At 40.6% G+C, this 24,646-nt stretch overlaps 2 protein-coding genes across 3 annotated transcripts; both read left to right on the plus strand.

Moving 5' to 3' along the window:
- Positions 1-784: 784 nt before the first annotated feature.
- On the plus strand, positions 785-6,318 carry LOC311279299 (uncharacterized protein). 2 transcript variants are annotated; one of them, XM_084390678.1, is made up of 2 exons: positions 785-1,052; positions 2,865-6,318. In XM_084390678.1, the coding sequence occupies exon 2, from the start codon at positions 3,009-3,011 to the stop codon at positions 4,581-4,583; it is 1,575 nt and encodes a 524-aa protein (XP_084246804.1). In that variant the 5' UTR covers positions 785-1,052; positions 2,865-3,008; the 3' UTR covers positions 4,584-6,318. The 2 variants fall into 2 exon arrangements, with proteins under 2 accessions (XP_084246804.1, XP_084246805.1); XM_084390679.1 differs by having other exon boundaries at positions 892-1,052; positions 2,862-6,318.
- A 3,662-nt stretch (positions 6,319-9,980) lies between these two features.
- tlr4ba (toll-like receptor 4b, duplicate a) lies at positions 9,981-12,737 on the plus strand (the record flags this gene model as incomplete). Its single annotated transcript, XM_084392034.1, has 3 exons — positions 9,981-10,049; positions 10,133-10,299; positions 10,384-12,737. 3 exons carry the CDS (start codon positions 9,981-9,983, stop codon positions 12,602-12,604), a joined length of 2,457 nt encoding a protein of 818 aa, XP_084248160.1. The 3' UTR covers positions 12,605-12,737.
- Between the last annotated feature and the right edge of the window lie 11,909 nt (positions 12,738-24,646).

A 24,646-nucleotide genomic window follows, 5' to 3' on the forward strand; every position in this document is an offset into this window, starting at 1 on the left:
GTTAAGATTAGTGTTTATTCCTGCCTCACAAAATATGCTAGCTCTGGTGGCAGGGCATCCTTATAGGTGTTTCCCACGTGACAAGATGTGCTACCCATGTTTTAATCTCATTTGTGACCCTGGATCACAAAACCAGTCAAGTCGCACGGGTATATTTGTGGCAATAGCCAACAATACATTGTATGGGTCAAAATGATAGATTTTTCTTTTATGCCAAAAATCATTAGGATATTAAGTAAAGATCATGTTCCACGAAGATATTTTGTAAATTTCCAACCGTAAATATATAAAACATTTATTTTTGTGAGTGAACGCAGCACAATCGCGAACATAAATGGACAACTTTAAAGACGATTTTCTCATTGTTTCGATTTTTTTTTTTTCTTAGATTCCAGATTTTCAAATAGTTGTATCTCGGCCAAATATCATATCCTAACAAACCATACATCAATGGAAAGCTTATTTATTCAGCTTTCAGGTGATTTATAAATCTCAATTTAAAAAAATGTACCCATGTGACTGGTTTTGTGGTCCAGGGTCACATTTAATAGTGGTTTTACAACCGTCAGATGAGCTGAATTGAGCGGTTTAGTCCAAATTTTCTGACAGATTGAACACATTTAGGCTTTTATTCACATTTAAACATTAAATGGCAGAAGTGTTCATTGTAAGTCCATGATACTAATGCATCAACAAACTGAACCTTATTGTAAAGTGTTGACTTATTTTTCTTTTTTAAATTTGGTTGGGACCTTTATGGTTGGGACTGAAGGCGAAGGAGCCCTCCGCCATGACTATAGGGGGTGGTCGAGCGCTTGTTTCTTCACTGCTTTGTTTTTTTTTTTTGCTCATGCGCTTCAACATAGTTGGCGCCAGATGATCCGCGGCGCCATCCCGCTACGTACGTACGGAGGGAGGGAGAGAGAAAGAGTGACAGAGTGCAAACCGCAACCAGGCAGTACAGACGCAACAAAACGAAGATCTTCAGGCCGTTGACTACGCCGCGACTACCAGCAGCGCATCTCGCAAAAAGGCCATTGACGGGCAAAGAGGTCGGGCATGTTTTTGTAAAAAAAATACGTTTATACATGACCGTTTAATGTTTATGTGCGTCAAGGTTTTGCATACCGTTGCAAGTTAACTTAGCTGGCTAACTAGCGTGCTATATTTGATACAATGTTGTGATTTAATAAACGTTACACCAGACGTTTTAGCATATGCTGCTTAACCAATTTTTTTTAGCACACTGCGATGAGTGGCGTCCGATCAGCTTCACCGATGAATTGTGGACGTCACGAAGTTCGGAGATGTTCTGTAGCAATGGCGGCGGAGGCAGCTAGTGTTCCGCTAGCGAGGCAGCTTAGCAGGACGACAGGCCATGTTTGTTTCACACAGCTAAAAATGGGCTAGGACTATAGCATGATAAGCACCGCTTATAGCAACGCGGTGCTCGTGTCAATTCATTTGGATGACTTCAAGAATAGCACATAGCCACAAAAGACATTGAGCACATACTTATTTTGCTTTTAATTCGACGCCACAAAACAAAAACGCGTTATGTAAGAAGGGGGGCGCCTTCCCGGGCTTTCGCGAATAGCGTACATCTGTGATTAGCCATTAACTCGAGCAGTTTGCCTTATGTCATGATAATTTTGCTTTTTAGAGCAACGACAGCACAGCTTCGCAGCGAGCAATCAAACTAACCTATTATTATGACCTGGTTTATTTGCGTTTCCTCACGTTGCGTATTGTATCTGCGTGAGGGGCGGAAGCTAGTCGCGGCGGCCATTTTACAGCTAGTTAGCTGTTCCAACCTCCGGCGGACAAGATGCCCACCGTTAAACTCGTTGTATTTTCTAGTAGCTGTAGCGCAAGTCTCTACGTGACTGTACGGCACTAAAAATTGTATATATGACTAAATTACAAGTTAAATCCCGTAATTTAAGGCAGTCTGTCAGCTTTTCGATCCTGTATCATTTTATGATACCGCTATAGTGCTAGTTAGCCAGCTAGTTAGCTGATAATACATGCTCAAGGAAGCTACCTAGCAGCTATTTAGCCAGCTAACCTAGCCAACAGTGACAACCCAGCAGAGTATGTGCAAATTGTAAACATGGGGAATTAGTTTGTTTTATATATGAGGCATGTTTAAAGGAGTTAGATGGGAGTCAGTGCGCCTCATTTGAGATAAATAAATGTCTGAACTGTAGATTCCTGAATACTTAGCCTGTCAAGTTAGCCTAATATAAACTACCCATAGGCTAACTTTAGCCTATTTGTAGCTCATGATATTGCTGCTAAATAGTTGTATGGTGGTTTCTAGATTAGGCTCATGTTTACATTTTTTTTAAGAGGTTTTTTTTGGGGGGGGCAAATTATGTATATAACTCAGTTCATAGTTCTCTTCATCTATGCAACACTCTTTCTGCTTTAGAATGATGTTGATTTTGGGATTTGTTTATGCATTATATTCTGTTGTCTCTTATTCTGTTGTTTTTTCAAGTTTACGGCTAGACATTTAATCCAGCCTATTCCCCATTTAGTTGAAGCTGTTGGTATCTTTGTCACATTAAATAGCATAAATTCGTTTCTTGATTAATTACGTTAAAGATAATTAGTGAGATCACTACTTAAGTCTCTGTATGTTTTGCATACCTTATTTTTTATTTTAATGTTTCTCTAGTAAGGTCAAGCTGAAAGATCACTACTTTAGTCTCTATGTATTGCATACCTTATTTTTACTTTTAATGTTTCTCAAGTAGTAAGATCAAATTGAAAGTTAGCCTAAATGTTTTCATCAGAAATGTTTCTTTATCATTATGCAGATCATTATCAGTGTTTAAAGGTGTTTCTTCTTCCAGCAGGCAGGACTGCTCCTGACTCAAGAACTGACTGAGCCTGCGGCAGGCAACCCTTCAAGTTTCTTTGCAAGAAAGCGGTGCTCGTAGAGCAACGCTAAGTTTTACTTAACCGGGAAGACGGAAGTCGTCAGGCTGGAGTGCGTCCTGATGGCCGAGTCAGAGACTGACTGTGACACACCAGGTCTCGATACATTGGGATCTGAGTGTGTCATAGCCCATACTCAAGTCGATGACTTGCATTATGGAGCGGAGACTGAGATTATGACTCAAGAGGACAAAAGACTTGACCTGGAGGCCATTCATGGTGATTTAGGGGCAGTGACCTGCGTGGATGTGGTAACAGAGACGGACCATGACTATATTAAATCTGAAATACACCACGATCATCATCAGTATTTCAGCAGTGCAGAAATAAAAGGCAATGAGCATTTGCTCGGTGAGGTGCTGTTAAAGACAGAGATGGGTGGTGGAGAACATATTGTAAAGGTGGAGTCTGACCATGGAGGGGAGCTTACGGTGGAGTCAGAGAATGGCGTTATCATCCACGAAGCCCATGGCCTGCAATGCAGTGAGTGTGGTGAGATTTTTGACTGTATGTCTGATCTGCACGAACACTTTGAAATCCACAAAGCCACTCACCCCTACATTTGCGTCCACTGTGGTGAGAGCTTTGCTATTGAAGCCAGCCTAAGAAGTCACATGAGGATTCACATGAAAGAGAAAAGTTATACCACTGGTCTTGAGATGGTTGGTAAAGGAGTCATTGATGCATTCAACTTGAAACCGCACCAGATGATGCACTCTCCTGAAAAGCCGCACAGATGTTCGGAGTGTGGAAAAAGCTTCGCTGCCGCCATCACTCTCCGGGAGCACATGAAAATGCATTCAGATGACAAACCCTACAAATGCACCCAATGCCGAAAAAGCTTTGTGCGCAGACGCCATCTCAAAAAACATCAAGAGCTGCATGCCCATGACAAGCCATTTACATGTCTTCAGTGCGGGAAAGGCTTTACGACGGCTTCCAATCTTAAACAGCACCAGAAGACTCATGCTGGTGAAAAGCCGCACAGATGCACCCAGTGTGGAAAGTGTTTTGCCGCCGCGGCCACGTTGAGGGAGCATCAGAGAATCCACTCAGGAGAGAAGCCCTACAAGTGCACCCAGTGTCGAAAGAGCTTTGTCAGGAAACGTCACCTCAAGAAGCATCAGCTGGTCCATCAGGGTGGAAAGCCCTACCGGTGTTCTCAGTGCGACAAGGGTTTCAACCATTCCTCTTCATTGTCACGGCACCACAAGGTCCACTTGGAGGCCAAAATGTATGCCCAGGGCGATAAGGATTTCCCCTTCGATACTTCGATGAAGAGGGGAATGCATACAGGTGAAAAGCCATACAGCTGCAACCATTGTGAGAAGAGCTTCAATCACTCATCATCACTATCCAGGCATCAGAGAACTCATTCTGATGGAAAGTCCTACACCTGCGCTCAATGTGGGAAGAGGTTCAATCATCCCTCATCTCTCGCAAGGCACCAGCGGGTTCATTTGGAGGATAAGTCGACTTACAGTGCTATTGCCACAGGAAAGGGATTCCCCCACACTACCATCTTGAAACAGAGAATCCTTCAGAGTGAGAAACCTTATAGGTGCGCTCAGTGTGGAAAGGGTTTCAATCATTCGTCCTCTCTGTCTAGGCATCACAGAATTCACATTGATCAATAAGCTTGTTTCCCTTTCCACCACAAGTGGTGTGCTACCATTCATCCAATGATTCAGGCCAGCTTGTAATGTTAAAGGGGTTTGGCTAAAGATGCAAGAAAATCCAGAAAGTCGGTGTGGACCTGCTCTAAGGGAACTTGTTCTAAAATCAAGTCCTTTGACTTTTTAAAGAGGAATAAATTAGAATTTGGTATGATTGACACTGAAATCCCCCTGTGTAATGTGCACATGACTAGATTCATATGTAATTCTGGAACTTGGTGTTTGATTAAAACCATAGACAAAACATACTGAGATTCCATCATCACTGACTTGTGCTTTAAGCTGGTTTTGGAAGTTTATCGAACCCTGGCACAATCTTGAAATTGAGTATTAGGTCAAGTCGGTTGAGTGGCAGACAATTAAGCAAATAGTCTAGATGCAACGATTCACTCCCCTAGTCTGTATCTTTTAACCATCTCTGCATCATTAATGGGTTGAGAAACTGATATCATGTGTAAATATATGTTGATTTTCTTTTATATAGATATGTATAGGTAAGTAGTGCTGTAATTTTCTGAAAATGGAGCATTTTTTGATGTATGATCCAGTTAGTCTTATCCATCTCTTGTCAGTGAAGTGGGATGGTGCTTTCAGGGGATGTCGCTAGTTTTGAACAAGCTGTCCTGTAAAATATAAAGGCTGTATTAATAATTAAACCCCTTACGATGCAAACCAACGGAGTCTGTAACCTAAAACGGCATAACTCCCTGAAGTTCGCTCATGCACAAAGGTGAGGAGCAAGAAATCTAATCTTCTACATCAAGAAAAATAGATCTTGTTCATAAAGGGTCAACCCAATAAAATCAGGTATTCTGTTGGGAAATTTGGTTAACTTTTCATGGTGCCAGTTTTCAATGGACAACTGAATTATATAGCTGATTTTGTTATACAAGGCAAACTTGGTACAGCCTAAGTGTTCCCCTAAATATCTCTAGTGCTTCTCCCTGCTACCAGTGGCTGACTGTGCATTTAAGATTTTCTCAGCCATTGTTAAACTCAGACAGCAGTGTATAGAGTATCAGCATTTATTAATAATAATAATAATAATAGATTGTGTATACTTTATGCAAATACAAAATATAGCTTGCTTTTTTTTTATAGTTTGATTCATTTTCTCACCTTAATCCATTGGTTTTTGCTTTCTATTTACAGTTCTGTGTATGGAGAAAATCTTTTACAAATGGATGTATTTTTTTAATAAGGTTTGGGTAATTGAGAGGGAAATGAAAGGAATATTGTTTTTATGGGAGTGAACATTGTATCAGAACTATTCTCATTCTTTTCCATTGGATAACAAATCTGCTTCATCACGTAGCATAGGTTTATTCATTGTGTTAGTTAGGTGCCTTATTGCATGCCGTGTAGAAATGTATGCTGAGCTATAATAGAAAAAAAAAAAAAAGGTTTTGGCTCCCGCTCCCTTTATGTTTCTTTACATACTAATCAATGTTTTAATTTGAAATTTTTTTGTTTTGTTTTTTTTTGCTTCTCTGTACATGAGTGTTTACGCTGTTACTTATGTCTTTTAATTTACTGTCAACAAGCCTCTTATAGATTAGAGGTTAAAGAAAGTTACAATGCCATTGATCCATATGTTGATTGCCCTCTATAATGGTCTATTCTTGTCCCATCTGTCTATTTCCCCCATCTTTGAGTGGCTCACATATATGGATAAATAAAGGTTGTTGACTATCAACAGGTTCATACAGTTTTTTTTATAGTACCTTCTTGTATCCATCAAGGTCTACTGTATGTAGTGTCTTTAGTGAGTTTAACATTGTTAAAAGGAGATTTATCATGTCATTAAGGATGATACAATATTGATGATTTGATATTTAGAGGGGATAAAATAAAAAATCCAATAAAAGGGAATGAAATGGCTAAAACATCAACACCTTCAATAAGGAATTGTACCTTCAATTATTTATTTTTGTTATTTATTTTTTGATGTGAAGATAAAATCAGATTAAGAGACTCATTATTGGTGAGGTACTGAAGTTTCTGACTGAAGTTGGCAATAATTCTATATTTGACCTTGTTAGATTTGTGTCCAGGGCCATCTGCTGGTTGATAGTATTCATCATTGTTCAGTGATTAATTACAATATTACACATGTAGGTATTTTCTTAATTCTCAAAGATAAACTATGTAACTTTTTTTTTTCTTTTTCTTTCCAAAATGTATATAATGAACGAGTATAAGTGTTTATATTCTGCCTATTTTAGACCGGGAGGGATGAGAACAGCCTCTGCGGAGTAGCCTAGTACCCGTGTGACTCGTCATATACATAAACAGAAGTAGCTCTGGCTACAATTTTCTATCCCAAGATGCATGCAGTTTTGTTAATCAACTGCTAGAGTGCCAAACGTTACGTAGTGTGCTTTTAAAGCATTACTAATTCACACCATCAACACTGTTACTCTACAGCTATTGTGAATCTGAATTTCAGATTATAGGGCCATTAGTTTTTCAACTGAGCAGTCAGTCACATGTTTCCTATGTTGGTGATAGTTTGGAATTGTTACTGGACATCAAACAATATACAGCATGTCAGTATTAATAATACATGGTTTATATATGTATCTCAGAGGAAATTTTCTTTCCAAATGTTTTATTTTTATTGTTTATTTTTGCTAATTCATTTGGGATATTCTGGAAATGACTTTTTACAAGAATAAGCACATGCCTACTTCTCTTGATGTTGTATATTTGCCCCAAATCCCTCAATGTTAAACCTATTGCATTTGTTTGTCATATGAGATGAACTCAAACGAGACTATAAATTATTTTTATATATTTTTTTGTACGACAGGTGGAGAAAATCTCGAGATGAGTTTCTTTACTATAAGTGCTTTCATTATTATTATTATTTTACATAGGTGCTGGAGAATCATGCACTGAGGTAAGTTTTCTGAATGTGAATCTATTTTTATTTTATTTTGTATTGCTGTTATTATTTATTTTAACATTACATTACTGAAAATCTGCACTAATGCATGGGAAGAAACCTCAGCTACATTCCACCCAGTATTCCTCCATCAGTTCAAACTCTGGATTTCAGTTTTAATGTTTTGAAACAAGGAAAAGTATACTTTATACAATTGATTCTCACTGGAAACGCTATTACATATTTTGGACCTGGATGCTTGAATTCTTTACATAAACTACAAAGATTAGTTCTTGTGGATGTTGGTCTCGCGTCCTTACAGCTTCAAATGATTAGTTTGTATTACTCGGATACCGTCGGTCGTTTAACATTTCTATTGTAAAACAGTAGTTAAATGTTTACTGTAGCCTATCTTAGCCTATATCTTACCACTCTGAGTGAATTCATGGTCTGTGAACAGTAAAATCCACCTTTAGTCCTGAGTATGGTAGGTGATTTTCAAATTTCCCATAAATCTTTCTTTTTTTTGTTGTTGCAGAATTCTGTCAGTAAAATGCTTTAAAACGGAAGTCACAATAAACTTTCCATTCAAATTATTTAAATCTGTTTCTCTGATCCAAAGAAAATCCATTAGTCATTTTATAATAATGAATCTTTTAACTGCTGTTCTATCATGAAACCAGTGTTAGCAGTGCAGGCTACTTCTGCAGTTTCAGATCCAACCAATCAGAAAGTCTTAGCATGTGAAAAATTAAAATAATTCATAGGCTTTGCTTTAGTATTTATTTATGTAGCCTACCTACGGGCCTCTGAGACCCAGAGCACAAGTCATTTTTCATGGACGATGTTGGAGTCATGCTGTCAACTTAAAACGTTTTAAAACAGTCATGAAATGGTAATAGTAAATGTGAGGACATCTGCTGGTCAAAAACGTCTAAAAGCAGTGGCAAGACTCTAAACACAAGCGGCTGCAACTAATGAACAAATGACTACATGCAGCCGTGAATAAAATGGGAACTTCCGTTTCCTGTCTGCCTCTGCTGAGTGGTTTGTTATTGTAACTCAGTTTAGCTTCGTTTTGAATCTTACTATCATTCTTTGTCGAATAAACTGCTGAATATAGGCTAAGTTAGGGCCCCAAAGTTTAACCGGCACGATTTTCAGCTAAAAACTGAAAACGTTTTATGCGTTTTGGTCGTTCAATCACACACGACAATTGGTTGGTTTTTAGTGACTAGGCAACAACACACAAATTCTCTGACGTCGACTCGGTGTGTTCATGGCCTTAATATTGCCCCAAGACTCCTGGCTGAGTTGGCTTATTTTAGGCCATGTGTCCACCAAACCGGTTTTTACACAGCTGAAAATGGCTGGAGCTCTTCTGAAAACATATGGCTGGGCACGCTTGATATGGCTTTGGTTGCTATGCTGCTTACCTGGTAGACCAAAGGTGAACGAAATGTTCCTTCAAGCATATTTGTTCATATTAATATTGTGGTAGTCTGGGGATGTCATCTGGGAGGCTACAGATACTACGAGACCAGCAATATTAACTTCTTGCTCAAATAAATTCGTTGTAGGCCTACATCATGTAATGTGTTAGTTGTCCCGCCCCTCCTCCACTGTGATTGAATGGCTGGGTAAAAAGCCGACCAGAAAAATAAATTTTGGTTTTATTAAAGAGCCTACACGGCACTCCCCTTGTATCAATAATAAAAAATAAATAAATAAATGCTGTCCTTTGGAAAGAATAAATAAATGTAAAAACTCATAATGCAGGATTGTTTCATGCATTTAGCAGCTGAAAACAAGCATAGTAAAATTACTTTAGTGCACATGCCCCAATTAAACATATTTCCAGCATGCAAAATAGCCTAATCAAGATTTAGCAAAGGAATTTTCCTGTGATGCAATGATTGTATGAAAAGATATAGCTAATAACTGAATATTTAACTTGTAAAATGTAATTTAAAAATAGTAGGCCTACTTTGTATTCAACAACCAGTTCAACTTTGCAGAATCTCAACAACTGCCTGTTCATGCAGATTCATGCTTTATAACATCAGGAAAATCAGGCCTATCCTGATCATGCTGCACAGCTATAGTCATGCCACATTTTAACTCAGAACTTCTCTTCTGCAATGCAATGCAATCTTTTCTGCTTGATTTTCAGGTTCAGATGATCCAGAGTGCTTTGAATAAAAGTGTTGCCTATACAAATATATGGACACATAAAATCATCCATATTCATTTTACATGAATTGTAGAGGCAATTCAATATATTAAAATTAATCTATTCAGAAAGGTACTTCTTCATTCAAGATTTACCTAATTAAGCCCGAACCTACTTCTCTATGGCATCCTTTTGCCCATAGTTCCCCATTGTTGAAAACCACGGCATTTGTTCCTCATATTCAAAGATCTTTACTAAGGCTGACTCACATTTTTATGACTGGTTGAGATCACTCAAGATGTGTTTCTTCACTATAAGTGCTTTCATGATTTGTTTTTCCATATGTGCTGGAGAATCATGCACTGAGGTAAGTTTTCTGAGTTTAAATCTGTGTTTCGTTACTGGTTTTATTAGTTGATAATTATTATTATCATTATTATTTTGCCGTAGATTACTGAGAATCTGCGCTACTCCTGCATGGGAAGAAACCTCAGCTACATTCCACCCAGTATTCCGTCATCAGTTCAAACTCTGGATTTCAGTTTTAATGTTTTGAAACACTTACAGAAGACTGTATTCCCGGTTTTGTCTTTTCTGCAAGTTCTTGATCTGTCAAGGTAAGGAATGTTATTACCATCTAAAAATCAGCTGTTGTATAATGTGTTGATCTATAAATATTGAATGTATGCATTTACTTTCAGATGCCACATCAAGCACATTGAAAATTATACTTTCTACAATGTGAAGAATTTGACTACTTTGATTCTCACTGGAAACCCTATTACATATTTTGGACCTGGATGCTTGAATTCTTTACATAAACTACAGAGATTAGTTCTTGTGGATGTTGGTCTCGCGTCCTTACAGCTTCAAATGAATAACCTTACTAAGCTACAGGAACTTAGAGTTGGAACAAATGACATCCAGTCCGTGTCTCTCCCTCCATTCATGAGCACCTTTAAAGATTTCAGTTTACTTGATCTACGTGCCAATAATATATGCATCATCAAAACTGATCACACTGTTGTGTTGCGAAAGATTGGCAGAAACATGACTTTGATTCTCTCTAGGAATCCATTATTACACATTGAACCAGGAGCTTTCAAAGATGTTTATCTCAGAGAGCTGGATATTCGATCTGCCTTTGTTTCTTTTGCTACTCAGAAGGTTGGTCTAAAAGCTCTATATGGTCTTAATGTCAAAAGATTGTTGTTTGGAAAGTACAGGGGAGATTTCAAATTTCAGTTCTCGGATGCTGATGTTTTAGATGGCCTTTGCTCTATCTTTTTCCAGGAAATATATTATTATATTAATGAAAGGCCTAGTGAACCATTTTCTGTCTTTCGCTGTATGATAAATGCCACAAATGTGGTCGTGAAGAATGGTGTAATTGGTGAAATGGAGAATGTATTTTTTCATGAAATCAAGGAGCTTTACTTGATTTCCAATATCTTAAATTCTTTGCCAGGTAAACAACTTTCACATCTCCATACTTTAGAAAAACTAGTAATTACACACAACAATGATCTTATTCGTGCTGTAACCTTCATAGACATGCCTAAGCTTCAATATATGGATCTAAGTGCTAACCGAATTACATTAAACCGATGCTGCACAACACTTTTATCTGGCACCCCTCAAATCAGGTATTTGAATTTGAGTCTAAATGCAGAAATTGATCTTGATGTAGGAGCATTTGATGGACTTGATTCCCTTGAGATTTTAGATTTCCATCATACAAGGGTTGTAGGTATGGGATACCTTTCACTTTCTAACTTGAAGTATTTGAGGTATCTAGATGTTTCTTATTCAAGTATCACTTTTGGTTACATATATTGCTTTCATGGGCTGAGCAGTCTTAATGTTCTCAAGATGGCAGGAAGTAATTTTCAGGGTGAAATAACAAGATATTTATTTAATAATCTCACAGTTCTAGAGCACCTTGACATGTCATACTGTCGTATGGTAGAGTTACACCCAAGCTCTTTTAAAAATCTCAAAAGACTTAGACTTTTGAATCTGAGAGGAAACAGTTTAATGACTATAGATTTTCTTATCCACCCAAACCTGAAACAATTAACATCATTTTATGTTGATAAGAACAGCATTACTAGCATCCCACTTCATGTTCTCCAAAAGTTGCCCGCAAACCTTTCAGAGTTTGATTTGTCTTCCAACCCCATCGATTGTTCCTGCTCCCAGACTGATTTTATATCGTGGATCATCCAAAATCAGAACATTTTGAAGCAATCAGAAAATATTTTCTGCAAAACCTTGTCACCAAGCTCAGATTTTAGAGCAGTGGACTTTGACATTAACAGCTGTGTGCACAAGAAAAGACTCACAATTGTTCTATCATTATGTTTTGTTTTATTAGTAGTTGTGTTATCAGTCTTGGCTTATAGGTTCCAGTTTTATCTTCAGTATTGCTGTATTCTACTGAGAGGCTACAGATCACCTGGACAACAAGAATGTTCCTATGATGCATTTGTGATTTTCTCCAGCTATGATGAAGTCTGGGTCATGAATGAACTGATGGAGAATCTGGAGAACGGTGTTCCACCTATTCATCTTTGCCTTCACATGCGGGACTTTCAAGCAGGGAAGTCTATCACGTCCAACATTATTGATGAAGGAATAATGGGCAGTCGTAAAATCATTGTGGTTGTGTCTCAACACTTCATTGATAGCGCCTGGTGTCGCTTTGAGTTTGAATTAGCTCAGTCCCGGTTTATGATGGAACGCAATGCCAACATCATCATCGTCATTCTGGAAGATGTGGAAGAGACGAAGACTAAGAAAGTGTTTGGTCTTCATAAGCATCTGAAAAAGAACACATACCTGAAGTGGAGCAGGGACCCTTTGAGTAACATGAGATTCTGGATACGGCTCAGGAGAGCTGTTATTGCCACTAAACAATAATATTGTTCCGAAAATAGATCATTCCTATGTATCCCTGGATAGTTTGTCAGTACAGCTTTCTAGTCATGATACATTTTATAGAAGCTTTAGTAACAGCTTCTAATCATTTAGAATCATTTATTTTTTTTAAATAAACTGGTGCTTCATTTTTTAGCGATGTATTTAAACAAGTATTGTTGCATTTTATCATGTATTCAACCATTTTTGGCAAATATGTTATTATTCGTTGTAAATACTGCAAACAATGGGCTTCAGAAATGAACAACTTCCCTTTTGGAACAAACATGAAAAACTACAACAATAGAGTGTAAACATATTTTTCAAATGCTATGTGCTTTACAATGAAACAGATTCAAGCTCCACTCTCAGTGATATGTGTATTTGTTAATAGAAAAATACATAGTTCACTCTCAGAAAAAAAGGTACAAAAGCTGTCACTGTCCTGACTCCAGTCCCTCAAAGGTACATATTGGTACCAAACGTGTACATATTGGTACCAAATGTGTACATATTAGTACCCAAATGGTACATATTAGAACCCTTTTGAAGGGTACTGTCCCGGTGACAGCTTTTGTACCTTTTTTTCTGAGAGTGTTTTTAGTGTATGATGATACTATGATAGCTAAATTTCCTCCATCCTGACTACGTAGTTTGTTCTTTGTCACTTTTCTTCTTTTTTGAAAGTTTTCCATAGATTTTGCACAGAATATTTAATTGCAATCATTGCATCAAAGAAAAATATCTCCCTAAATCTTAATTATTTTGCGAGCACACTAAAAAGTCTTGTTACTCATAACCACGAGCAATGTAAAGTTTAACCAGGTGCTAAATGTCTGAAACAGTTCTGCACAGTGAGTTTTTTAATTTATAACACGGCTCTCTTGAATGCTTGATTATGATTGGTAATTTGCAGGAAAATATTCCTGAATAATCACTTATCATCCGATTAAAGTCGTGGTCACACTATCTCTGTGTCTGAAATTGCATACTTTTAGTAGGTATTACATTTAATTTGAAACTTGCTTCGCAACCGTTAAATAAGTGTTGTATAATATATAGTATGAATGTGTGTATGAATGCATCTTACTACATCTGCCATATTGTCACTGTCATGTGACCAACAGCATCAGTTGCATCACTTCACTGCTATTCACATCCTCTCCAGTTGCCTCATGGGATAGTAAATGTCCAGTGGATGCACACTTCTTAATCTCACCGGAAGTAGTTGGTCATCCGGGCACATCTTGCCTATTGTTTTATTAAAGGGGTGGTTGATTATGATTTCACTTTTTTAACTTTAGTTAGTGTGTATGCTGCTGTTACAACACATGCAAAGTTACAATGCTCAAAGTTCAAACCAAAGGGAGATACACGATTTTCCTCCTGGGTTAGTGACATCATCAACCTGATAATTTACATAAACCCCGCCCCCTGAACACAATTATCAAGACAGAATATGCTAATCAATGACTAGAAGATAACTACACATAAGCTACATAAATTCATCAACTAACCATACATACAACAACATAAATGTCCTGTTTCATTCTACATGTTGTCACTTCTTCTTGAGTCTCTACATCATTGTCTGACTCCGGTTTGAACATAACATAAGGCTAAAAGTTTTAGAAATTTTCAGTGCATGTCTGCAAGCTGTTGAAGCTCCGCCCTCTGTGCCTCGAGCAGCAGCTCATTTGCATTTAAAGGAACAGACACAAAATGGTGCATTTTTGCTCACCCTCAAAAAGTTACAATTTTAACATGCTATATAAAAATAACTGTGGGGTATTTTGAGCTGAAACTTCACATACACACTCTGGGGACATCAAAGACTTATTTTACATCTTGTGAAAAGGGCATTATATCACCCCTTTAATCCTATGAATTTGGACAGTACTACTTTGCATATACACTGTTTTTCAAACTATTTAGTGTGGAAGTAGGCATATTTGGATGCAGGGTATGCTGTAGGCTTGTAAAACAGAAACCGATCTCTCACCGGTGCTGCTTTCAAGTGTCTCATATCACTGCACGGCCTCTTCCTCTTTCTCTCATACAAACACAACTAGAATAGGTCATTGGCGCCACCTTGCTTCTCACAGTAAAGTTAGCCTAAGAGAACTTCAGTTTTGTAATAGCTTGATGAAAGCTATCATTAAATCCTTTGATCCCTTGATAATATTGTGATGTTGTTTCAGCATTCAACTTGTTGTAATGGACTATTTATCTTAGCAGAAGCTTTAAACTAATCTACAAAAATCAACCACAATCAGTAGAAACAGAATGTGCTTTAATGCCAAGTTTACACACACACACACACACAAGGATTTTGTCTTGGTGACAGGATCTTTCGGTGCAGAAAAAAAAAGTACAGACATTCATAGGGATATAGACAGTAAAATGGAATATAACACAATAATTAAAAGGCAATACAATTAAATACAATAAAACACAATACAGTAAGTGTAGTATGTACAGATGGAAAGTAGAATGAATGTACAGAGGTAGATAATAGGTTTATAATATATTTATATTATAGTCACACTATGAACAATGAAGATATCCTTTTGGCAGTTTTAACTGTTCAGGTGGAAGATTGCCTACGGGAAAAAGCTGTTCTTGTGCCTGGCTCATTCTGGAGGTGTAAAATTCTCTGAGGTTGGGCAGTGGGCACCAATATTTCTATCAGCAGTCCTGACTGTCTGTTGTAGTTTCCTTTTGTTTGATTTGGTGGCTGAACAGCCAAACAGTTTTAAAACAGCCATGAATTGGTAATAAAAAAAAATATTTGAGAATGCTGAGGACATTTGCTGGTCTTTTTTTTATTTTTTTATTGCAGTGGCATCACCAGAGAATGTCTAATAAGGGGAGAACTTCCACTCTCAGTAAACTTCCGGCTTCTGAACTGGTTGCAGTTCCACTCTGGTTCCATATGAGGGCGCTCACAGGACGAGTGCAGAATGAATGGAGGTCTATGGAGCTATACCCCTCAAAATCCACTTTTCTCAGGATATAATTTTTTGTCTAGTAATTTGAATGTTTTATTCGAAAGGAGATGAAAAGAAATTACACATTGCTGTGTGTTAGATTTTTTAAAGTCACTTATTTGCTTTAAAAAGTCTTTTAAAATGTCAATGACGTCACACACATCGTACAACCAGAGATACTGCTTTACGGCAATCCTTCAGTCACTCTGGTGCTTTCGCGCTCTGCACTTTCTTTTCTCTCGAGGCATCGACAACATTAGCAGAATGCTAGCGTGTTATGGGCAACAACAACTCAACCTGTAAGAAATCAAAAGGACATAAGTACTCGTTCATTCAACTTTCGACCTATAACCCATATTGAACTTGCATAAAAATCTGAGATTTTTCAACGACAATTGGGTGAAAGAGACAAATTTAGCCGTCTAGCTCCATAGACTCCCATTCATTTTGCACTCATGGGCGATCACCCCCAGTGGAACTCTGGTGGAACTACAACCAAAATTCGGTACAATAGGACTTAATAGGGAGTGGCCAGGTTCTCTGTAGTTCAGGTGCTCTGGCATCACTCTAAACACAAGCAGCTACAATAATGCTTGGGAAATTACAGCAAATTAATTTGCAAGGTATTGTTTATGCACTGGTGGAAAGAGTTAATTTGCAAGATGTGTACACATAATCATTGTGTCACGGTTGATTTAATCAAAGCGAAAAAAGCCATGGATCTGATTGCAGAAGTCTTTTATTAAGAAAAACAAACACAAGAACAAGAACAAATCCAAACCAATGACGAGAACAGACTAAGAACCAAACTAAACTGGATATATGGTGCGTTCAAATCATCTCGTATAGATCGTATAGTTGAACGCACATGAACGCCACCACAATGTCGTAAATACCAATGGGGAGCTCGGGATTTTCGGCCCGATCTTTTCGAGTTGTTGGCGTGTCACTGAGAAACATGGCGGAATACCACAATACTTAAAGGTATTTAGTTGTCAGGCTTTTCTATTTAAAGCGCACTAAGCTAATTGCCTGCACAGAATAAGATGCCATTATAATATAACAATGCAACATGTAGCCTAACGATAAAGTTGGCAGTGGTTTCATAAATAAATAAAAAAAATAAAATAAAAAAAGTAAACCTGATGCCCATTTCTTTGTTCTTCATTTTCTAGAGCAAGAGTTTAAGAACCTTAATGTATTTTTGTGTAATTAATTAATAAAGAGAAAGTACTCCGCCATCTCTTACTCCGACGAAAGTGACTTGAACGCACATGCCTTCGTAAACACGACTTCCCACCTCGTACGTATGAACTTCCCAGGAGGACTTGAACGCACCAATAAATACACAGGCCAATGAGGGAGAAAACAAGGAACAAATCTGTTTCTAAGGCAATTAGGGAAACAGAAAGTAAACACAGAGAAGTAACAACAAAAACCAAAGGGAACAGAAATACATATCCGTGACAGTACCCCTACAGAAAACAAAGGTTGCATTGTGTTGTTGTCAATGTGCAGTTCACACAGAAAATTATGTTATAATGTGGTCTAGTGATAAGGTCTTTCACTATTGTTGGACATTTAATATTCAACAATATTATTGATCTGCCTTATTTAGGGTGGACGATGATGCAATTTTCTTCTAGAAACAAACTTTGTAATATTATTTTCATGCTATCAATGTGAAGCTGCTTTGATAAAATCTGTATTGTAAAAAGCACTATATAAATAAAGGAGACTTGACTTGACTTGACTGTGCAGCGGAAATGGTAGCACGGAATAAAGCCGCTCATGCCAGCCTCCGTTTCTCTCGCTGCTTTATTAGTTGTCCAGCGCCGTGGCTACATATTGTCATATACTAAGACAACATTGCAGACCCTCCATGTTTTTTTGGGCGTAGTCCTACCAACACAATGTCATTACCATGGAAACCAACACAGATATTCCGGAAAACTAAAGAGATACTGGACACACACATCAGATTTGAACAGATCTGATGTAAAGAGTAGTGACTGTCAATCATTTGGATCAGACTCCAATTGGATACACAAATAGTCAGATATGAACTAACAATGTGAATGTAATCTAAGATGGAGCCATAGGTAGTGAGGAAAACAATGGAGCTGAGGGGATGAAGGAGTCTGGTGGAGGCGAAGGAGTGGAGGGATCAGGCACAACCACAGGCCAGGAAGTCCATAGCGGAGCCAGGAGGGTGATGAACCCGGGCGGAGATGGTAGGAAGAGGGATCCTGCTTTAGCCGGAGGGATGACAGGCCACAATTGAGCCGATGGGTCGAAGGACAGAAGCAGAATCTTGGGCTCAGAGGGTCAAGGTGGAACCGAATGGTTGGAGCTCTGAGGACCCCAATCCTGTGGATCTGGGTGAGCAAGAGGCTGTGGTCGTCCTGATAGAGCTGGAGGGCTGAGGAGAGCCGGTGGATCCAGAGGATGAGGTGGGCCACTTCATCAACTGAGCACAACATCAACTTACAACTAGAAGAATCAGAAAGACCTTTATTGCCAAGTATGCTTGCACACACAGGAAATTTTTCTTTGTAAATGAAGCTTCCAGTGCACACAAATAAATAAAACAAGAAGACCCATAATAATAAAATTAAAGAATAAAAATATGAAAAAGTATATAGACAGAGTTAGGATAAGTGTAATGAGGAGTCATCGGATTGAGGATCCATCTGCAGCTTTATTAACACAGAGTCGAAAACAGGTACAAACAAGGTCGAGGCAGGCAGCAAACATTCACAGAACAAGGACAGGCAAGAGGTCTGGGCAGGTAGCTGACAATCGTAATCCAAAAGACAGGCAAAGGTCGAGGCAGGCGGCAAGGAATCAAACAACGAGAGACAGTCAGAGATCAAACACAGAAAATAATCCACAGTAGAAAACGCTCAGAAATGATCACCACGGCAAATCAAGACTTCGCAACGGTGGTGTGTGTGTGGAGTGTTTAAATAGTGTTTGTGAGATGAGCTGCAGGTGTGTGTGTAATCAGTCCCAGGTATGAGGGCCTATGGGATTTGTAGTCCGAATAGCAACAGTCAATATTCTGGTGAGAGCTCCCTCTGGTGACCTAGAGGAGGCGGAGTGGAAGCCTCTCCTGTAACAGAGCCCCCCCCCTGCGAGCGGCTCCTGACGCGAGGAGGCAGACGACGCCGGGGTCTTCCACGTGGTCGAGGGGCCGGTTTCTCCGGGTGCATCCTATGGAACTCCTCTGTGAGGGTAGGGTCGAGGATGTCATCCATGTTGACCCAGGATCGCTCTTCCGGACCGTACCCCTCCCAATCCACCAGGTATTGTAGCATAGCGCCCCGGCGCCTGGAGTCGAGTAACTCATGAACTTGGTACGCCTCCTCGCCTTCAACCAGGATAGGCGGGGGGGCCTGACCTTCGGCTCCACTCTCCGACTCTCCTCCCGGAACACCAGCGGGTTTAAGCAGCGAAACATGAAATGTGGGAGAGATACGATAGTTAGCAGGTAACTCTAAACGAAATGAAACTGGAGTAATTTGTCTAAGAATTTTGAAAGGACCCACATACCTAGGACTGAGTTTTCTGCATGGGTGTCTAAGGCGGAGGTCCCTTGTGGAAAGCCAAACCCACTGCCCTGGAGTGTACTCTGGACCTGGACGGCGGTGACGATTGGCCTGTTGTTCTTGTCTGTGTACTGCATGAAAGAGATGAGTGTGTGCTCGGTTCCAGACTTCCTCGCTATGCTGAAGCCAGTCAGTGACAGATGGTAGATCGGACGGTTCACCGGACCAAGGAAACAAGGGTGGTTGGTAGCCCAAGATGCACTTGAAGGGGGTCATCCCAGTGGCAGGTTTCTGCAGTGAATTTTGTGCGTATTCTGCCCACATTAAGTATCTACTCCAATCAGATTGGTTGTGTTGGCAATATGACCTGAGAAAACGGGTGAGTTCTTGATTTAATCGTTCAGTTTGCCCGTTGGACTGCGGATGATAACCAGAGGTGAGACTGATGTTCACGTTGAGCTGTTTAAAGAAAGCCGACCATACTCTGGAGGTAAACTGTGGACCTCTGTCTGACACAATGTCCTCAGGTAATCCATAGAAGCGGAAGACGTAGTTGCATAGGACCTCGGCTGTTTCAAAAGCAGTGGGAAGTTTAGACAAAGGAATGAGACGACATGCTTTGGAGAAACGGTCAATAACTGTCAGAATGGTGGTGTTGCCCTGGGAATTGGGGAGGTCGGTCACAAAATCAATGGCGATGTGGGACCAGGGACGCTGAGGAATTGGCAGGGGTTGAAGTAGACCAGCGGGTAATTGTCGAGGGCTTTTGGATGTGTTACATATGGTACAGTTCTTTACAAAGGTTGTGGTGTCTGTAGACATTGTGGGCCACCAAAATCGGTTAGTGAGGAGATGGTGAGTTGCTGTGATTCCAGGATGCCCTGAGCTGGGAGTCGAGTGGACCTGCTGAAGGAGTCTCTCCCTCAGTTGTTCGGGCACAAAGGTGAGATTGTGTGGGCAGTTTGATGGTGGAGGATTTTGGGTGTTGTATTGGTTAATCTCCGTCATGATGTCCCACTGAACTGGAGCAACGAGCAGTGTTTCGGGGATAATGTTCTCGTCAGGGTTATAATGAACTGGGTCTTCAAGTTGTCGTGACAGTGCATCAGCTTTGGTATTCTTGGAACCAGGTCTGTAGGTGACAATGAAATTGAAGCGAGTGAAAAACATGGCCCACCTTGCTTGACGAGGATTTAGTCGTTTAGCTGAACGTAGATATTCCAGGTTCTTGTGATCAGTGATTACTGTAAATGGATGCTGTGCCCCCTCTAACCAGTGACGCCATTCTTCTAGGGCGGCTTTCATGGCCAAGAGTTCACGATTGCCGACATCATAGTTTCTCTCTGCAGCGGATAATTTCCTGGAGAAGAAGGCGCATGGAAACATCTTTGCTGGGGATCCATGGCGTTGAGAGAGTATGGCCCCTATGCCTGTGTTGGAGGCATCCACCTCCACGATAAATGGAAGATCTGGATCAGGATGATGGAGAATGGGCGCAGAGGTGAAGCGTGTCTTGAGATCCTTGAATGCTTGCTGAGCATCAGGTGACCAGGAAAGGCGTGACGTGGAGCGTTTGGTCATGGCGGTTAGTGGAGCAGCGATCGTGCTGAAATCTCTTATGAATCTTCTATAGAAGTTCGCAAATCCAAGAAATCTCTGTAGCTCCTTCACTGAGCGTGGTTGAGGCCAGTCGAGCACTGATTTTACCTTGTTCTCATCCATTGCTACTCCCTCTCGACTGATGATGTATCCCAGGAAGGTTGTTGCCGTTTGGTGGTATTCGCATTTCTCGGCCTTGGCGTACAGTTGATGCTGGATTAGGCGTTGGAGTACTGATCTTACATGCTGGATGTGTTCTTCGAGAGAATTGGAGTAAATCAGGATATCATCAATGTACACTATTACCCATCTGTCGAGCATGTCACGGAAGACATCATTGATGAATGACTGAAACACAGAAGGACTATTTGCCAGGCCGAATGGCATAACCAAATATTCGTAGTGCCCCGAGGATGTTGAAAAAGCCGTTTTCCACTCGTCACCTTCTCTGATACGGATCAGATTATATGCACTGCGCAGGTCGAGTTTAGTGAAGTATCTAGCTTGACGGAGTTGTTCGAGTGCAGTAGGAACCAACGGCAAAGGGTATCGAAATTTAATGGTGATGTCGTTAAGGCCACGATAATCTATGCAAGGTCTCAAACCACCATCTTTTTTCTTGACGAAGAAGAACCCAGCTGATGCTGGGGATGTAGAGGGTCTGATGAAGCCTTTAGCCAGTTCTTCATTGATGTAAGATTTCATGGATTCTGATTCAGGTTGTGACAATGGAAATATTCTTCCCCTAGGGGGAGTTGTGCCGGGTAACAGATCAATGGCACAGTCACTGGAACGATGAGGTGGCAATTGTGATGCTTTAATTTTACTGAATGCTTCACTTAAATCGGAGTATTCGGTGGGCAAGCCCTGAATTACAGGAGTTTGTTCGTAAACGTCCATTTCGTGTATTGGCAAGGGATTAATGCGGGTGAGACAATGTTCATGGCAGACAGGATCCCACTGGATGATTTGTTCCTCCTTCCAGGAAATATGAGGATTGTGTTGACGCAACCATGGCAGACCAAGTATAATGGAATTGTGAGGGGAATGAATTATATAAAATCGAATAGCCTCCCTGTGTAAAACTCCAACCTGCATACGGACCTCCTCAGTGATGTGTGTGATCCTCCCCTCTCCAATGGGACGACCATCTAGTGCCTCCACTGCCAGACTGGGGTTACATCGTGTTAGAGTGAGTTTATGTTGTTGAGCAAATTCATGTGACATAAAGTTGCCAGCAGCACCTGAGTCTAACAAAGCAGACGTGGAAATAGTTCTATCTTGAACCGTTATTTTCACTGGGGTTTTAACACATGAAGAGGAATAATTTAACTGTGCGCTTTCACTCACTGCTTTGGAGATAGAAGACTTGGGCCGAATGGGGCATGATGTCTTCAGATGTCCGGCTTGGCCGCAGTACAAGCACAGATGGTGTTGAATTCGCCGCTCCCGTTCCTCAGGGGGTAAATGAGTGTAACCAAGCTGCATCGGTTCTGGATGGGAGGCTTGTCTCTCGGTGAACAGGTTGCGAGCAGGACGACGTGAGCGAATTAAATTGTCAATTTGAATTGTTAGTTCAATAAACTCATTAAGTGATCTTCCCTCATCGCGGCACACTAATTCAGCTTGGAGTTCCAGATCTAACCCCTTTCTGAACAGCAGTTTTAACGGATCTTCTCCCCAGTTGGTTTGCGCCGCGAGAGTGCGAAATGACAATGCATATTCTGCCGCCGTTCTTCTCCCTTGACTTAGAGCGAGCAACTGATCACCAGCACTTTTACCTCCAACCGGATGTTCAAATACTTCTCTGAAGCGTTGAAGAAATACATTGAAGGAAGGGAAAGCAGTTCCGTCATCTCTCCATACTGCGGTAGCCCAGTCTAAAGCCCTTCCGGTTAGCAATGAGCAAACGAAAGATATCTTGCCCGAATCTGCTGGGTACAAGGTAGGTTGCTGGTTTACAAACAGAGAGCATTGAAACAGGAATCCTTTGCATTTCGCTGGGTCTCCCTCAAATTTTTCGGGGAATGCAAGACGTGGGTTCACACTGGTGGAAGGAGTGGGAGTGCTTTCAGTGGAAGGAGGTGACGGAGCCGCCGCGTCCTCTGCGGGTGTCACACGTAGCCCTTGTAGTGCTTTAACGAGTTCTTCAGTCAAAGAGGTTAGATGAGCGAGTTGTTGCTGATGTACTGCGAGTTGGTGGGCTTGAGCTGATAGTTCAGATGACAATTGCGTGATGGCTGCTGGATCGCTTGTTGGCGAAGTCTTCTGTAATGAGGAGTCATCGGATTGAGGATCCATCTGCAGCTTTATTAACACAGAGTCGAAAACAGGTACAAACAAGGTCGAGGCAGGCAGCAAACATTCACAGAACAAGGACAGGCAAGAGGTCTGGGCAGGTAGCTGACAATCGTAATCCAAAAGACAGGCAAAGGTCGAGGCAGGCGGCAAGGAATCAAACAACGAGAGACAGTCAGAGATCAAACACAGAAAATAATCCACAGTAGAAAACGCTCAGAAATGATCACCACGGCAAATCAAGACTTCGCAACGGTGGTGTGTGTGTGGAGTGTTTAAATAGTGTTTGTGAGATGAGCTGCAGGTGTGTGTGTAATCAGTCCCAGGTATGAGGGCCTATGGGATTTGTAGTCCGAATAGCAACAGTCAATATTCTGGTGAGAGCTCCCTCTGGTGACCTAGAGGAGGCGGAGTGGAAGCCTCTCCTGTAACAATAAGTCAGAATAAGCATATTTACAGATATTAACATATTTACAGTTTACAGTATTTTGGATAATAAATAGAAGTGAATTAACAAGATATTGCACTAAACAGTAGAGAGGTATTGAGAGGCATTAACAATTTAGGAAGGAGATGGCCTGTGGGAAGAAGCTGCTCCTGTGCCTAGATGTTCTAGTGTCCAGTGTTCTGAGTCGCCAGTCGAACAGCAACAGAGTGAGCGGAGTCTGTGATGATTTTACCATATGCATGCCCAACGCACACACATGCAGAGGACAGAATAGGGATGATTAGGGGGCCATGATGATGGACAGAGGCCAATAGGCTTACACCCATACTCTTTTTTTGCTATCTCATCCAACTGACGGTGCTATTTGACAGTATAGTGTCCGTGTCATTATACTGGGGTGTTATGACCCACACAGACAACAGGGTGAGCATCCCCTGCTGTCTTCACTAACACCTCTTTCCAGCAGCAACCTAGTTTTCCCAGGAAGACTCCCATCCAGGTACTGACCAGGCTTAGCTTCAGTGGGCTACTAGTCTAAGGTTACAGATAGCTGCTTGCATAATTCCCTGGTTTGTTCAGATATTGCAGGATGTAGTGCAGACCTGTTTGCTCGATAAACAAACCGAAGGGGGTCTAGCAAGGGCCCAGTGGTGTCCAGCACTAGTCTCTCAAATGACTTCATGACCACAGATGTTAAAGCAACAGGTCTGTAGTCTTTCAGTCCTGTAATCTTGGGTTTCTTTGGGATGGGGATGATGGTGGAACATTTAAAGCAGGAAGGGATTTTGCGCAGCTCCAGAGATCTGTTGAAGATCTGGGTGGAGATGGGTGACAGCTGGTCTGACTATAGCTGTGCAGCATGATCAGGTAAGGCCTGATTTTCCTGATGTTATAAAGCTTGAGTCTGCATGACAGGCAGTTGAGATTCTGCGATGTTGAACTGGTTGTTGAATACTACCCCAAGATTCTCAACTGAGCTGGCTTGCTTTAGGCCATATGTCCACCAAAGCTTTTTCAGCAAGCTCTTCTGACAACACATCTAGGGGTGCTTAAGATCGCTTTGGTTGCCATGACTGCTGCTTACTTAGTAGACCGATGGCAAACAAAATGTTCCTCCAAGCATTATTTTTCATATTAATATTGTGATAGTCCTGGAATG

This window comes from Rutilus rutilus (assembly GCF_951802725.1).
Source record: "Rutilus rutilus genome assembly, chromosome: 20".
Classification (NCBI taxonomy): Eukaryota; Metazoa; Chordata; class Actinopteri; order Cypriniformes; family Leuciscidae; genus Rutilus; species Rutilus rutilus.

Bases quoted from the DNA above. Each gene is read 5' to 3' on its own strand.
- LOC311279299 (XM_084390678.1), top strand. From the start codon at position 3,009: ATGGCCGAGTCAGAGACTGACTGTGACACACCAGGTCTCGATACATTG.